At 39.1% G+C, this 15,745-nt stretch overlaps 1 protein-coding gene across 2 annotated transcripts in view; it reads right to left on the bottom strand.

The window, feature by feature from the left end:
- Positions 1-5,649: 5,649 nt before the first annotated feature.
- The window catches only part of MINPP1 (multiple inositol-polyphosphate phosphatase 1), a 43,721-nt gene continuing 33,625 nt past the window's right edge, over positions 5,650-15,745 (bottom strand). The window contains exon 5 of one of the 2 annotated variants that reach the window (XM_047702824.1): positions 5,650-7,049. In XM_047702824.1, coding sequence (XP_047558780.1) covers positions 6,653-7,049 — 397 coding nt within the window. In that variant the 3' untranslated portion in view covers positions 5,650-6,652. The remainder of the gene's footprint in view (positions 7,050-15,745) is intronic. The other variant, XM_047702825.1, reaches the window with a different exon arrangement.

Genomic DNA, 15,745 nt, shown 5'->3' on the forward strand with positions numbered 1-15,745 from the left:
CACCCACGATTACTTGCTGAGAGCACAGCAGCCAGACTGCGGCTGGGTTAACTTCAGCTCTGAAAGGGGCTGAGCAGGGGCCCTGGGACCCCACAAACCTCCCCTGCTGACACCCCCTTCTAGGACATGGCCCCACTTTGAGGACAACCTCCTGGGAATAAAAATCCATACCAAGCAGGACAGGAACGGAAATGGGAAAGGAAGAAGGCCCAGATGAAAATGGGGCCTGGAACTGAATCAGGACAGCTCACAAAGGGCAGGGGACAGCTCGTCTGACCAACTCCTCCCCCTGCGTCCCCCGCCACCACAGCCAAGGTTCAGGAAAATGAATGAGCCGAAGATAGGTAGGAAAGATCCCACTTGTCAGTGCCCAAGCGCCCAGATGATGCCGAATGTGGCTGGTCTGCAGGCTGTCAAGTGGCCACCAATAGGAAATCAAGTTTTTGTGTTCGGGTCCTCAGATTGAGAAACACTTTCTAGCTATTCCCATATGCAGTGGGACTCTACTGGCATTAAGGAAACTGAGTAGTCATGTGTTTGCTGTAAGCCACACTGTCATCGAAATGGGGATCAGAGAGGTACATTTATATAATGGCGTGGGGCAGAGATCACTGATGTGGCGTAACATGCTCCACTTGCAGTAAATTCTTGCCTTTTTCGTTCCTCCTTAGAATCTTCCTCATGGCTATCTGGTGGGGCATCTGCCAGCTGCCCCTGCTGTGTGCTCAAGGAGCCTGGCTTTATGGACTCAACAGGTGCGTTATGGGAGTGAGGCTTCCATAAGTGGGTGCTTTACTGAGTGAAAGGAAGGGAAAGTAAACACACAATATAGCTACCGTTCCCATGAATTTGGAACTGAAACCATGTAGATGCTCCAGCAAAGCTGAACTGTGCTTTGCTGTGAAATACTACAAATTCAATTCTAAGGGATGGTTTGTAATACCGCAGGCAATGAACCTGCCCCTCCTGGCTGACTTGGAAAGCCTTCCACAGCAGGTGCCCAGTGCACTTGGCTGAGCCTGGGGGGACAGAGGGAAGCAATCTGTCTTGGAAAAGGTCGTGTGAAAGACTTGGGTGATGCTTTTGTCCCCTTTCGTTCCTGCTGAGGGTGCATCTTCCTGAGCTCAGCAGTTAGAGCCAGTGGCTACGGAAAAGGATAAAGGATGGCAACATTTTTATCGCACCGGTGAGCAGAGTCAAGAGATTTATGGAGTTTATCATTACAGCGCCTTACTCAAACAATCCGCGCACCAGAGTGCCCCGTTTGAACCAGGTCAAAATTCCACTTTATCGCTGATAGAACAAACACATGGAATAGAGTGTCAAGTGTTTAAAAAAAAAAAAAAAGCACTTTCATTCTCAACCTCATTTCCTTATCTGCAAAATCGGTTTCACACGGCTGACTTGGTAGTCCGTAATGGAGATTAAGTGGAGTCAGTGAAACACCTTCTCTAGTACGCGGTAGGCACAGGCCGTCCCCTTACCCAGTGGTAACTAGAATTCTACACATGGTTTTATGGGGGACCTCGTTAACACCAGGTACACTGATAATTATCAAGTAACTTGTTACGTTATGACTTTGTAACAGGAAGTGATGTTTCTCCAAAGATGAGACGTGACAAATACTAACAAATGCATGGCCCCCTATCTGTGGTGGTGCTTGTAACATCTTTAATAACTTTCATTTTTTTAAAGATTTTAAGAGAGAGAACGAGCAAGGGGAGGGGCAGAGAGAAGCAGACTCCCCCGCTGAGCAGGGAGCCCAACATGGGACTCGGACCCAGGACCCCAAGAACATGACCTGAGCCAAAGGCAGACGCTTAACTGACTGAGCCACCCAGGTGCCCCATAACCAGAGTTTTTAGAGCTGTTAAAAAAAATACAGTTCTCTGAGATTTCTAATGCGCCCTCGGGTTGGAAGGAAGTCTTCTGGCTGGGCTTCTATGTTTTCAAGAGCAAGACTGAGAACAGCTAGACTTGAAAAGCAAGTATTACTTAATCTCTCTCCGGCAGGTGACTGAGACAAAAAATCAGCAGCACCTGTTTGAAAGAGTTCTGAAGCGCTGGCTGCTCCCTTCCATTTCCAGTATGAGAAAGGCCTGAAGACCTGCGAGCAGGCTCATGTAGAATCCCAGCTCCTTCTGGTTCCCTATCTGTGCCTGGGAGTTCCATGGACTGGCTCCCACTCAGCAAGGAAAAGGCAGGGGATGGTTCTCATTCATTCCTTCCATTGTCTCCCCTCAAACTCTAATCTCTACTGAGCCTCTTTTCAGCCACCAGAAGTGGCAAGAAAAACTGTGAAACCCAATTGCTTTTTTTCCCCACCATGGACAGAATTCAGGGTGGGTTAAGAAGACTATAAGACTAACATAGTCAAGCTAGAACTCTAGGCTCTCCTCCTAATCTCCCCAACACAACGATCGACAGCAGGTTTCAGGGAGCAACACTGCAGACAGAAAAAGCACTCTTGTCCCACACCGAGACCAGTGTTCACACCTCCTGGGGAAGACAAGAGCAAGGACAGAAATTGTAAGGAAAAGAGACTAACGCTGGTTTCTCAGGGGGAGAGCAAAACTAGTGTCCTTCCTATCTCCATGTAAGAATGCTTCTTAGCAATTAAAAAGAACTTTCTCATCTGGATGTATCCAAAGACATGTTTCACCAATACATATTGACATAATTTATATTGAACCTGGACTTTTTTTTATAGAATATTTGTTGAAACAAGTTTCCCAAAGCATCCGTATTGTTCATGTTTAGTCAAAAGACAATCAGAACCAAGTCTGGCAAGATGAACTCCAATGAAAAAAGCAGAGATAATCTATAGATTTTCATCCCACCATAATTTTCCATATTAGCTATTTCAGAAATCATGTGCAATATTCTAATGGCATTTTCTCTTTATACTAGGAGTATTATTTTAGAAGGCCATCATTTTAATGAACAAATATTTCTTCTCCCAGTTCATCAAACAAGAGTGTGTATACGAATGGCTTAGGTCTAAACAATGGTTTAAAATCTGGGAACAGTACATGGAAGATGCTGAATTGAGACTAGTTGTAGAATAACAATGAAGAATCCTTCTACCCTAAGATGTATTACTTCAGTAATGATGGTTTTTTGTGTTTTTTTTTGTTTGTTTTTTGGCTAAACTCTATGCCCAACATGGGACTAGAACTCATGATCCTGAGATCAGAAGCCACACATTCGATGGGCTGAGCCAGCCAGGCACCTCCCCCTGTTAAAGCTCTAAAGGTTAACTTTCTGCCAAGTTCCAGATAAGCAGTTCAAACTATAAGTCTTTTAACTGGAAGAACATGACATCTTTTGGGGCTGGGGGGCGGAGGGGAGCACTGTGGAATTTTCTCAAAAATACCACTTACACACAATAAAAGCAGCTTAACAGATGGATGTGAAGGTGCTTAAGAGTGGACTAGGCTGTAAGGTGAGTGGAAGGAAAGGCTAAGGGAGCGAGAGACAAAGAACGGCCTGGGGAGAACGCAATGATCTGGGAAGTTAAGTTTATGACAGCTAGATACAGGCAAATTATATGGTAATGCAAATATTTATTTTCAGCTTCCATTTGGCAGAAAACAGGCCAAATTCCAAGGATCATTAATGAACACCACATGAAATATCCATCTTAGAGGAAATATGTTCTGGTTTGGTTGTACGTGACTCCCAAGTATTTAAGGGCATGCACCAGTTCTGTGGTTTATGAAAGGAAAGTAATCTAATAAACATATAAAAGTTGATTAGGCCTGGGAAAAAAAGAAACAGCTCTTTTTTCAAGTGGAGTTTTGCTTTCAGTGTTTAAGTTAGAATCAAGACTATTGTGGCTCAGTGGGTTAAAGCCTCTGCCTTCGGCTCAGGTCATGATCTTGGGGTCCTGGGGTCGAGTCCCGCATCGGACTCTCTGCTCAGAAGGGAGCCTGCTTCCTCCTCTCTCTCTCTGCCTGCCTCTCTGCCTACTTGTGATTTCTGTCTGTCAAATAAATAAATAAATAAAATCTTAAAAAAAATAAAGTTACAATCAAGACTATATACCAAATTAGTATCGAGTGAATGATTATGTATTGGAGAGCAGAAACTTCAAACAGAACAGGACTATAAAAAAGGGAGTACAATGCACTGCGCACACCAAATTGTACATGAGACAGAAAAATGGCTAATGTCAATAGCTGTTTATTAATTGATGAAAATGTCAGAACCAATAGTCATTTAAGTGTGGCTTAACTGAGTGATTTGGTCACCTATTCCGAATGAGCCCTATGTTAGCCAAAGATGACTTTTCAATGTTCAACTTTCTATATAGCCTATCCTAAAGAGCTTTCAGTTTTCATCATGAAATTCTTCAGTTTCAGGCATATCCTAAATGGGAATAATAGCACCAGAAACAATAACACAATCTCTGTAGTATTAGCAAAAATGGACCCCACTTGCCCTCCACCCTAAAATACTATCAAGCTGATTATATGGTCCTATTTTAATAACAAAATTAAATACCTCCTATAAAATTTTCATAGTCTAGGAGAAGTTTGTGAATCAAATTATCTAGTTGGGGCGCCTGGGTGGCTCAGTGGGTTAAAGCCTCTGCCTTTGGCTCAGGTCATGGTCTCAGGGTCCTGGGATTGAGCCCTGCGCTGGGCTCTCTGCTTGGCGGGGAGCCTGCTTCCTCCTCTCTCTCTGCCTGCCTCTCTTCCTACTTGTGACCTGTCAAATAAATAAATAAAATCTTTAAAAAAAATTATCTAGTCAATATGTCAGACACCAAGTGAATTTGTTTTAAGGTCTTTTGAGATAACCCCCTTGAAAGAACTAGGTTCATTCAATTTTATACACCTATAGACTGAGTCTAGTGTTTGTTCACAAAAAGTACTGAGCAAGTATTGACAAGCTGACAATATTAATTTGTGACAATTTGTGATAAATAATCTGGATCAAGAAAGTCCTAAAAAGAAAACACAGCAGTTAAAATAAATCACCCATTCAAGACTAACATGATATTCAAGAATGGTTGTTTTCTAGAAAAAAAATTTTTTTTTAAAGATTTTATTTATTTATTTGACAGAGAGAGATCACAAGCAGGCAGAGAGGCAGTCAGAGAAAGAGGAGGAAGCAGGCTCCCTGCTGAGCAGAGAGCCCGATGCGGGGCTCGATCCTAGGACCCTGAGATCATGACCTGAGCCGAAGGCAGCGGCTTAACCCACTGAGCCATCCAGGCGCCCCTACAATGTTATTCTGATGAACAGGATGGTGCACGTGAATGCTTGTTAGATTATTCTCTTCTTATCCACCCATTTAAAAATTAAAAAGAAAAAATTAGACAGCAGCAGCCCCTTGCGGGAACAATCAGCAGTGTATTGGTGCATCAGCTAATGACCTATTTTATGGATGTAATTCATCTGAAGAAAATGATCAACAGATGATCCATGCATCTTTTATAATTTTCAATATGTGGTTGTGATATTTCTTATTTAGATTTTTAATAAAATATATTTCCAAAAAAGAAGTGGCAATTTACTTGAGGAAATTTCTAATAGAAGAAAATCGTCTTATATTGCCTGATTTTGTCAAACCTGCTTGAAGTTCCAACCTTTTACCATCAATTACTGATTGTAAATTGACACAGCAGAAAAGATCTGGAAGTAAAGTCACAAGAATTCTGTTTATTTTTATAGCAAACACTTTCACGGCATTTGACAAAACTCAGAAGTATCTCGTTGAAGTGGGTTCAGATCTGTAAAACTAATCCAGCCAGGGTAAAGTCTTTACTTAGGGGGGAAAAAAAAGAATGGAAAAGTGATAACCAAGATACACTTCACATAATAGCAAAATATAAAAATAGAAGCAAAGTGACAGAATGAAAAAAACTGTGAAGCAATGGATTTAAGAAACTCTGATTCTGTCTTCCTTGTTGCTAATGGTCCTCTTTGTCCTCCATTGCTATAAATGTAAAACAGGTAAGATACTAAAGAAAGGCCTTGTAAGACTTACTAAGAGGTTAAAAGGAATTATTGAAAAAGTGTTCAAATACTTTATAAATACTATTAACAAAAATATCTATTTTATTATGCTTTTTGTCTTCAAGTGAAGCTGTTCTTTGAAAATCACACTATTTCTTAATATGGTTTCAAATCTTAACTAGAGAGGTGTCAGCTTTCTTCCAAAGCGACAGTCCCAGCACCACACTACATCTGCTGAAGACCGACGATGCCAGAGCTGAGCTACCTGAGGGAGAGACAGAGAAGGCCTCACAACTGGAAAGTTCCTGCACTCGGTCACGTAACAGATCATCCAAATGATATACATTGTGAGTCCAGCACTTTCAAGTATCACTTTGAAATCATACTCCATCTCAGTGTGAGATTTCTCATATAAACAGGAAGGATTTAATTTCTATAAATGTTTGCAGGGCCAGCTAGTTCTTTAAATCAATTTTTTTCTCCTAAGAGAGCTGCTCCAGTGAAGAATAGTTTCTTACACATTCATGTTCCAGATTCAAAAAGAAATTCAACATTTTTCTGTGAAAAGACAGAAATACTCAAGTACTGTGAAAGCTCTCTGTATCCGTGGGTTGCCCACCTATTCCAAGCACGTAATCACTCCCCCTGGATCAGTCCCCGATGAATGAGAACTGCTCTCCAGGCACTCATAGCTCATCAGACGTGTTGTTCACCTTTGGTAATTCACACTCTTCACTGGCATGGCAGCTCTGAAGGATGTCCTTGTAGTGGTCCTTCAGATCCTCGTACAAGGAGGCAGTTTCCTGTGAGTAAGCCAACGGTAACACCTTCTCATTCAACAGCATCTGCACTCGAAATTCCTCCTTAGGAGTCTTAGCATTTTTACAGTGGTAAAGCACAAATATTAGGTTCGAGGCGTAGGGCACGATATGGCCACTCCGGAATTTGCGATGCAACTGTTCCTTATAATTGTAAGCTGTTAGGGGCTCCTTGTCTTTGAAATAGCCCATGAGAGAGAGCAGTGGCAGAAGGGTCTCTGCATGACCAAACTGAAGGATGACTGGAGAGGAAATTGGCTGAGACCTTAAAAAACAAATGGAGAGAAAGTATGTATATAGACTCATGTCATGGAAGATAGTATCTACAGTAATGAGAAGCAGTGAACAATGTCCTCGTTTTTTAAATCTTTATATACACAAGTCAACAATATGATTAAAATTCTGTGTGGCCAAGAACTAAACTGTTTATATTCGGTTCGGTTCCGAATTCAGGATCCCTGTGGTACTGCGAATCCATCTAAAACACTGCACACTCAATATTCTCTAGGTTCACAGACAGAAGAGAGTTTTTAATTAGGAGATTAAGGAACCTGAAGCAGATATGTATTTCAAAATTGTATTGCTTTTCCATGAATGAAACTGAGCAAACTGGCTCTTAGTTGATATAAATTATTCCAGGGAGGTCTTCTGAATGAACTTCAAATGTTATTTTTTATTTGCATCTAGGAAATAAAGACAAGCAGTATTCAATAAATTTCCTGGTTGGAACCAAGTCTGAACAGTGAATGGTAACTCATGTAATCCTTCAATGTTTTATGAGACCTGACTTGGGCACTGAATTTGGAAGACAGCCACGAAAGGGTAGAGATGCAACCTATTCTCACTGGTTTACTGGGTGTGTGGCTGGGAGCAGAGTTTATGCAATGTGAGGAGTACAACAGCTTTTTCAACACTGCAAGCTAAGTCACCTTTAATTCCAAGTTTTTTGTTTTTCGTTGTTGTTGTTGTTGTTGAGTAAAGCCTTTTTTAAAATAAGCAGCAGCAAATGACTGCTTAGTCTTTCCCCAATTTTAATAGGAAGAATATGACTTTTGTCTTGAACATAATTTGTAAATCTCTTCAAATACAAGTAACCATCTGACTCTTGCTGCCGCCCCACACATGGGACTACAAACTTAGCGCTGGGTTTCCTGGGAGGCCAGCAGAATCTGCATCAGAGTCCCCACAAAATACAGATGGAACTAGAGAGTAGGTCAAAAACTCACAGAAACATTTACAAATAACTGTAGGGAAAAGTTTTCTCAGTGAATCACAAACAGCCTCAAGACCTGAATATTATTATTGGTGTCTGTGAGGAAGAGTGCAGCGGGAAGCCACACAGCATGAGGACAGATCTAGTATTCATCTGGTGAGTACAAGAGAGGACTAGCACAGGCCTCTCCTGGGACTGTGGAAATCTAGTCCCTGTGAGCTCCCACAACAGCCACTCCAAGGCCCCATTCCAGGACTGAGGCCACAGACATGAGAAACTCCTGGGAGCGGGTTCTACACTGAGCCAGACAGGGACAGCAAAGACCAAGGGACAAGCAGGTCGGGATAAAAGTCAGGGGAGGGGACCAGAGCCAGAAAATCTCAGAAAGGCACCCAGCAGATTTCTGAACAGCGCATACACACAATACTGGAAAGGGAGCTCCATGAGGTTAGAAAAGCAATCTGAGGTCTTTATAGAATAAGAATCTGATTTTAAAAGATGTACACTTTTTAAAAATTTAATGTTTCTATTTAAGTCTATTATAAATATCTTCTAAAATCACTGTACTCCTCTCCAATTCAGAAAGGGGAGGAAGTATACATAGTCTGTGTTTTCCTTTTGTTTTCGGCTTCAACTTAATTGTTTGCAACCTCTTTTGTTTTATTATTTTTCTGTATCCTATTTTAAATGTCTCATTATTTCTGTGATCAATTTTAGCTAATTTCTTAGTTATGTGTGCTTTAATGGGAACATGTCTGTCAACAAAAATAGAAATTTATAAATAGGAAGTCAACTTGTATGCATAATGCTCATCCGAAAGGTAAACCTCTCTTGTACTCCACAATCCATTTATCAACTTTTTCAGTTCCTTCAATAAATTAAACTTCTCTGGCCTGTAGAAAAAAAAAAAAAAAAAAAGAAAGAAAGAAAAAAAGCAATCTGACATGAGGTCTTTTCTAATTGTTCAGGGAAACCAAGTTCACATTAAAATGAGCAAGAGAAAAGTAAACAGAAGAATAGGGAGCAGAAAAAAAACCCCTATAAAACATAAAAATAGGGACGCCTGGGTGGCTCAGTTGGTTAAGCAGCTGCCTTCGGCTCAGGTCATGATCCCAGCGTCCTGGAATGGAGTCCTGCATCGGGCTCCTTGCTCGGCAGGGAGCCTGCTTCTCCCTCTGCCTCTGCCTGCCACTCTGTCTGCCTGTGCTTGCTCACTGTCTCTCTCTCTTTCTCTGACAAATAAATAAAATCTTTAAAAAAAATAAAAATAAAAATACAGAGTACTAGGAATACATACTCAAAAAATACATAGAAGCTATAACATACTATTACACAATCATCCACTATACTGAGATTAATATTCTCTAAAAGGGAAATTTTAAAGACATTCATCAACAGGTGACTGTAAGCCCCTTTTCTTAACTGGTATATCCTAATTAGGTCATTTAAAGTATCTAAAACCTGTATTTATTTTCAAGAAGCATCCCTTTACGCCCAAAGTTACAAAGCAGTATCATTCAGAACACAATTCTATTTGCTTTGACCTGCATAACTATTTTTAAATTTTGCATTATTTGTCAGTATATAAAGATAGGGTGATTTCAGATTCTTCACAATCCAAATTTTTTGCTCCTCTTGAAACCCTGAAAGATCTGACAATATATACTCCCATAAGGCAATAATCAGCTGAACAGGAATCAGGTTACTCCAGAAGAGGACATACAGCACACTGTCTAACCAAGGATGGGTTCATTTGTTAGTTGCCTTGCCTTTATATATTTGAGCATACGCAAGACAAAGCTAACAAAAGCACTGTCACAGTGTAAATATAATGGAATTTAATAGTAATACAAATTAAAGAAAGTAAGTAATGTAAATATACAGTTAGTTGACCCTTGAACAATGTGGGGGTTAGGGACCCCAACCCTCTGAGCAGGCAAACATCTGTGTATAAAAAGTAGGCCCCATGCCCAAAGTGGGGCTCGAACTCACAACCCTGAGATCAAGAGTCACACAGTCTATGGACTAGGCCAGCCAGGCACCCCCATATATAACATTCTGCCTCCCCACAAACCTAACTACTGATAGTCTGCTGTTGACTGGAAGCCTTACTGATAACATAAACAGTTGACCGACACAGTTTGTAGTTTTATATACCGAATTCTTAGAACAAAGAGAAAATAAAATGTTATTTTAAAAAATCATTAAGAGGAAATATATACATAGCACTGTGAATTTATTTTAAAAAAATGCACATGTATGTGAACCCACAGTTAGAACTTGTGTTGTTCTGGCTTACATTTTAAGCCCTCCCAACAGAAGGAAGCAAGCTCAAAGTGAGGCACAACCCTTGGCCTAATGCCCACTACTGTGGTCTAGGAGATCCAACAGGATGGACAAGAGGTCAGGAAGGACACAGCAACACCCCCGTGGTCTCACAGAAAGACCTGACTGACAGATGAACTCCAAAAAACTGGGAGCAGGATGAAAGACCATATATAATACAAAATAGTCTAGTTTCAACAAGTTACATCAAAATGATCAATGAACTACTTGACTTTTTTTCTATCAAGTCTCCAAAATGTAGTGCATACTTTACACTTAGAGCACATCTCCATTCAGACCAGCCCCCTTTTCAAGTGCTGAATAACGCACACAGGGCTGGTAGTACTGTCGCTGGTGCGGGATAGGGTACACGGCCACACGTTCTTAGACTTGGCGGCACTCAATCAAATATAGAAAGAGAGAAAAAAAGATACAAGTAACAAACACACATAAAAACGTGTGCACTGGGGAAGGGGAAAAAACCAATAAGGCTATGTACAAATCATGAGAGAAGTTCTAGTAATTACATCCGAGCTACAGAAGAAAATTAAATTAGGTTGTGACCCAAATTTAAGTTTTTAAAATTAATTTATTTATTAAAGACGGAAGCCGCCCAAGTGTCCATCGATAGATGAATGGATAGAGATGTGTTATATACAAGTGATATAAACACACAATGGAATATTATTCAGCCATAAAAAAGGATGAGATCTGGCCATTTGTGACAATATGGATGGACCCAGAGTTTATTATGCTAAATAAAATAAATCAGACAGAAAAAGACAGGAACTATATTTCACTCATAGGTGAAATTTAAGAAACAAATAAACAAACACAAAAAAAGAGATTAAAATACAGACTCTTGAATACAGAAAACAAACTGGTGGTTAGTTGCCAAAGGGGAGGTGGCTGGGGATTATAGATGTGATAGATAAAAGTGATCAGGAGGTACAAACTTCCAGTTACAAAATAAATAAGCTTATTCCTAATAAGCTATTAGGAATAGTCAGTACGACAGTAATAACATTGTATGTGTAAGTAAAATGAACGACAGCAATGACACAAGGGACGGGAAGGGAGAATTAGAAATATTTTATTACAAGGTACTTGCACTAACCATGAAGTGATACAGTGTTATTTGAAAGTAGACTTAGATTAGTTGTAAAGGCGTACTGCAAATTATAGAGCAACCACCAAAAAAAAAAAAAAAAAAAGAAAGGAAGGAAGACAGAAAGACAGCTGATATGCTAAGGAATGAGAGGAAATTGAATGATATAAAATGTTCAACTGAAACCACAAAAGGCAACTCTTTTTCAAGTGTGAAAGACAAAGCAAAACAAAACAAAGCCAAAAAAACCAGGAACAAAGAATAAGGGCAACAAATAGGTAATAGTAACAAACATGGTAGATATTAATTCAACTATATCAATAATCAATAACTATGTCAAAGTCAATAGACAAAATATACCAAAATTAAAAGAGATTGTCAGAGTGGGTCAAAAACAAGGCCCCAATTATATGCTGCCTATGAGAAACCCACTTTCAATGTAAAGACACATACCAATTAAAAGTAAAATCGTGGAGAAAGAACATGCTAATTAACACTTATCAAAAGAAAGCAGGAATAACTAAATAAATTTCAGACAGAGCCGACTGCAGAGCAAGGCAAGTTATTAAGGATGAAGAGGGGGATTACATATTGACAAAGGGGTCAATACCCCAAGAATAAATAATACTCCTTAGTATGTACATATATGCCTCACAGAGCACAAAATGCATGAGGCAAACTGATACAAGTCCAAGAATAAACAGATAAACTCTCTATTGTTAGCTGGAGACTTTAATAACTGTCTCTCAGAAATGGTCACATCTAGCAGGCCAAAAATTGGTAAGGATCAGGTAAACTCAACAAGACCATCCATCAACTGGATCCAACCGACATCTATAGATGACTCCATCCAACAATAGCAGACTACACGTTCTTCTCAACCTCATATGGAACATTTACCAAGAGACCATATTCTGTGACATAAATTACATCTTAAGAAAGATTTAAAAGAAAGGCAATCATGCAACATCTGCTCAGTTGATGAAACTAGATCACTAACAGAAAGATAATGAGAAAATCCTCAAATACTTGGAGATTATACAACACACTTCTAAATAACATATTAGGTCAAAGAAGGAATCTCAAAAGAAATTTAAAAACATTTTGAACTAAATGAAAATGAAAACACAACTCATCAAAATTTATGGGATGCAGTGAAAGCAGTGCTTATAGGGAATTTTATAGTCTCTAATATATACATTAGAAAAGAAGAAAGACCTAAAATCAACTATCTAAGCTTCCATTTTTGGAATATAGAAAGAAAAAAGCAAATCAAATCCAAAGTAAGCAGAAGAAAATCAAATTAAAAATAAAAGAAATCTATGAAACTTAAAAGAGCAACAGAGAAAAATCAAAAATATTAAAAACTAGTTCTTTGAGGAGCGCCTGGGTGGCTCAGTGGGTTAAGCCTCTGCCTTCGGCTCAGGTCATGATCTCAGGGTCCTGGGATCGAGCCCTGCTTTGGGGTCTCTGCTCGGCAGGGAGCCTGCTTCCTCCTCTCTCTCTCTCTGCTTGCCTCTCTGCCTACTTGTGATCTCTCTCTGTCAAATAAATAAATAAAATCTTAAAAGAAAAACAAAAACAAAACTAGTTCTTTGAAAAGATCAATAAAATCAATAAGTCTCTAGCCAGGTTAAGAAAAAGGAGGGAAGGCACAAACTACTCCTATCAGAAAAGAAAAAAGATCACCACAGATCCTATGAACACTAAAAGTATAATAAAGGAATATTATAAACAACCCTATGGCCACAAGTTTGATACCCTAGATGAAATGAACCAATTTCTTGAAAGACATAATCTGCCAAAATTAACACAAGAAAAAAATCATCTAAATAAGCCTGTATCTATTAAGAAATTAAATCAGTAACTAAAAACCTTCCAAAAGAGCATTGACCCCAAAGGATTCACCAGTGAACTCTACCAAACCCTTAAGGAAGAAATTCTATCAATTTTCTACAAACTCTTGCAGGAAACAGAAGCAAACGGAATACTCCTAACCAGTATGACCCTAATACCAAAGCCAGGCAAAGATACTTAAAAAACTAAATATATACAACCAATATACACTAAGATAGATGAGCACAACAATCCTAAACAAAGTGTTAACAAACTGAATCCAACAATGTATAAAAAGAATTAGACACCACAACCAAGTAGGATTTGTATCAGGTGTCAAGGCTCGCTCAACAGTCAAAAGCCGATTAATGTAAACAATCATATCAATAGGCTAAAAAAGAAAAATCCCGTTATCAATAGATTCAAAAAAAGTGTTTGACAAAATTCAACATTCATTCATAATAAAAATTCTCAGCAAACTAGGAATAGAGGAACTTCCTCCACTGGATAAAGGTTATATACAAAAAGCTATAGTTAACGTCATACTTAATGGTAAAAAAATGCAGACTTCCTGTTAAGATCAGGTACAAGCCAAGGATGTCTCCTCCAACTACTGGTTTTCAACATCTTACTGAAGTCCTAGCTAACACAATTAAGAACCCCACCCCCGCCCCCACAAAAGGTATACCTATCAGGAAGGAAGAAATAAAACTCTGGCTTTGCAGATGACAATATTGTCTATGTGGAAAATCCAAAGAATCACCAAAAAACCTTCTGGAACTGATAAGCATGTATAGCAAGGTTGCTGAATATAAGATTAATACATAAAAGTCAAATGCTTTTCTATAACATCAATAAATAAGCAGAAATTTGAAATTAAAAACATTATCTTTTATATTAGTATCCCCAAAATGAAACACTGAGGTATAAAATAAAATATGTACAAGATTCATGCGAGAAAACTGTATCACTCTTACAAAAGAAATCAAAGAACTGAATTAATGCAGATATTCCCTGTTCATGGACAGGAGGACTCAATACTGTCAAAATGTCAGTTCTTCCCAACTCCATCTATGGATTCAATACAATCCAAATAAAAATCCCAACAAGTGATTCTGTATATAACAACAAACTGATTCTAAAGTTTATACGGAGAAGCAAGAGACTCAGATAAGCCAACATAATATTGAAGAAGAACAAAGTTGTAGGACTGACACTACAACTTTTCAAGACTTACTGTAAAGCTACAGTAATCAAGACAGTGTGGTCCAGTGAATGTAGACAGACCAACAGAACAGAACAGAGAACCCAGAAACAGAATCGCATACATATAGTTCACTCATCTTTGACAAAGCGAAGGCAATACAATGGAGCCATCTTTTCAAAACACGGAGCTGGAGCACTGGACATCCACGTGGAAGAAAAAAATGCATCTAGACAGAGACCTTACACCCTTCACAAAAATTAAGGATCACAGACCTAAATGTAAAACTCCTAAAACATAGGAGAAAACCTAGATGACCGCTGGTATAGCAAGGACTTTTTAGATGCAAAACCAAGGGCATGGCCAAGTAATTAATTTAAGCTGGACTTCATTAAAATTAAAAACTTCTGGGGTGCCTGGGTGGCTTAGTTGGTTGGGCCCTTCTGGGTCCAAGATGCCCTTCTGCTCAGTCATGATCCCAGGGTGCTGCAACTGAGGCCAGCATCGGGCTCCCTCCTCTGTGGGGAGCCTGCTTCTCCTTCCCCACTTGTGCTCTCTAGCTTCCTCTGTCTCTCAAATAAATAAAATCTTAACAACAACAAAAAACATTTAAAATTAAAAACTTTGTCAATGAATGACAATGTCAAGAGACAATGTCAAGAGAATAAAAAGACAAGTCACAGACTGTGAGAAAATATTTGCAAAAGACATACCTGATAAAGGACTGTTATCTAAAATATACAAAAAACTCATAAGACTCAAAAATAACAAACCAACCCTAAATTAATAAATGAGTAAAAGGCCTGAACAGACACTGCACGAAAAAAGATACACAGATGGCAAGTAAACATACTGAAAGGTGTTCAACAACATACATCACTATGTATGAGATACCACTACACACCTATTAGAGGAGTAAAAATCTCGAACACTGACAATACCAACTTCCGACAACAGAAACCCTCATTAATGCCGGTTGGGGTGCGGGGAGCAAAATGTACAGCCACTGTGGATACAGTCAGTTTGGAGGTTTCTTACAAAATTAGACATATTCTTACCATATAATCCAGCAACTGTGCTCCTTGGTATTTATGCAAATGAATTAAAAACTTACATCCACACAAAAACCTGAACATGGATGTTTATACTATGTTTATACTAGCTTTATTCATAACTGTCAAAACCTGGAAGCAACCAAGATGCCCTTTAGTAGGTAAATGGGTAAATAAACTGTGGTCCATCCAGACAATGAAGTATTAATCCATGCTTTAAAAA

This window comes from Lutra lutra, chromosome 14, assembly GCF_902655055.1.
Source record: "Lutra lutra chromosome 14, mLutLut1.2, whole genome shotgun sequence".
NCBI lineage: Eukaryota > Metazoa > Chordata > Mammalia > Carnivora > Mustelidae > Lutra > Lutra lutra.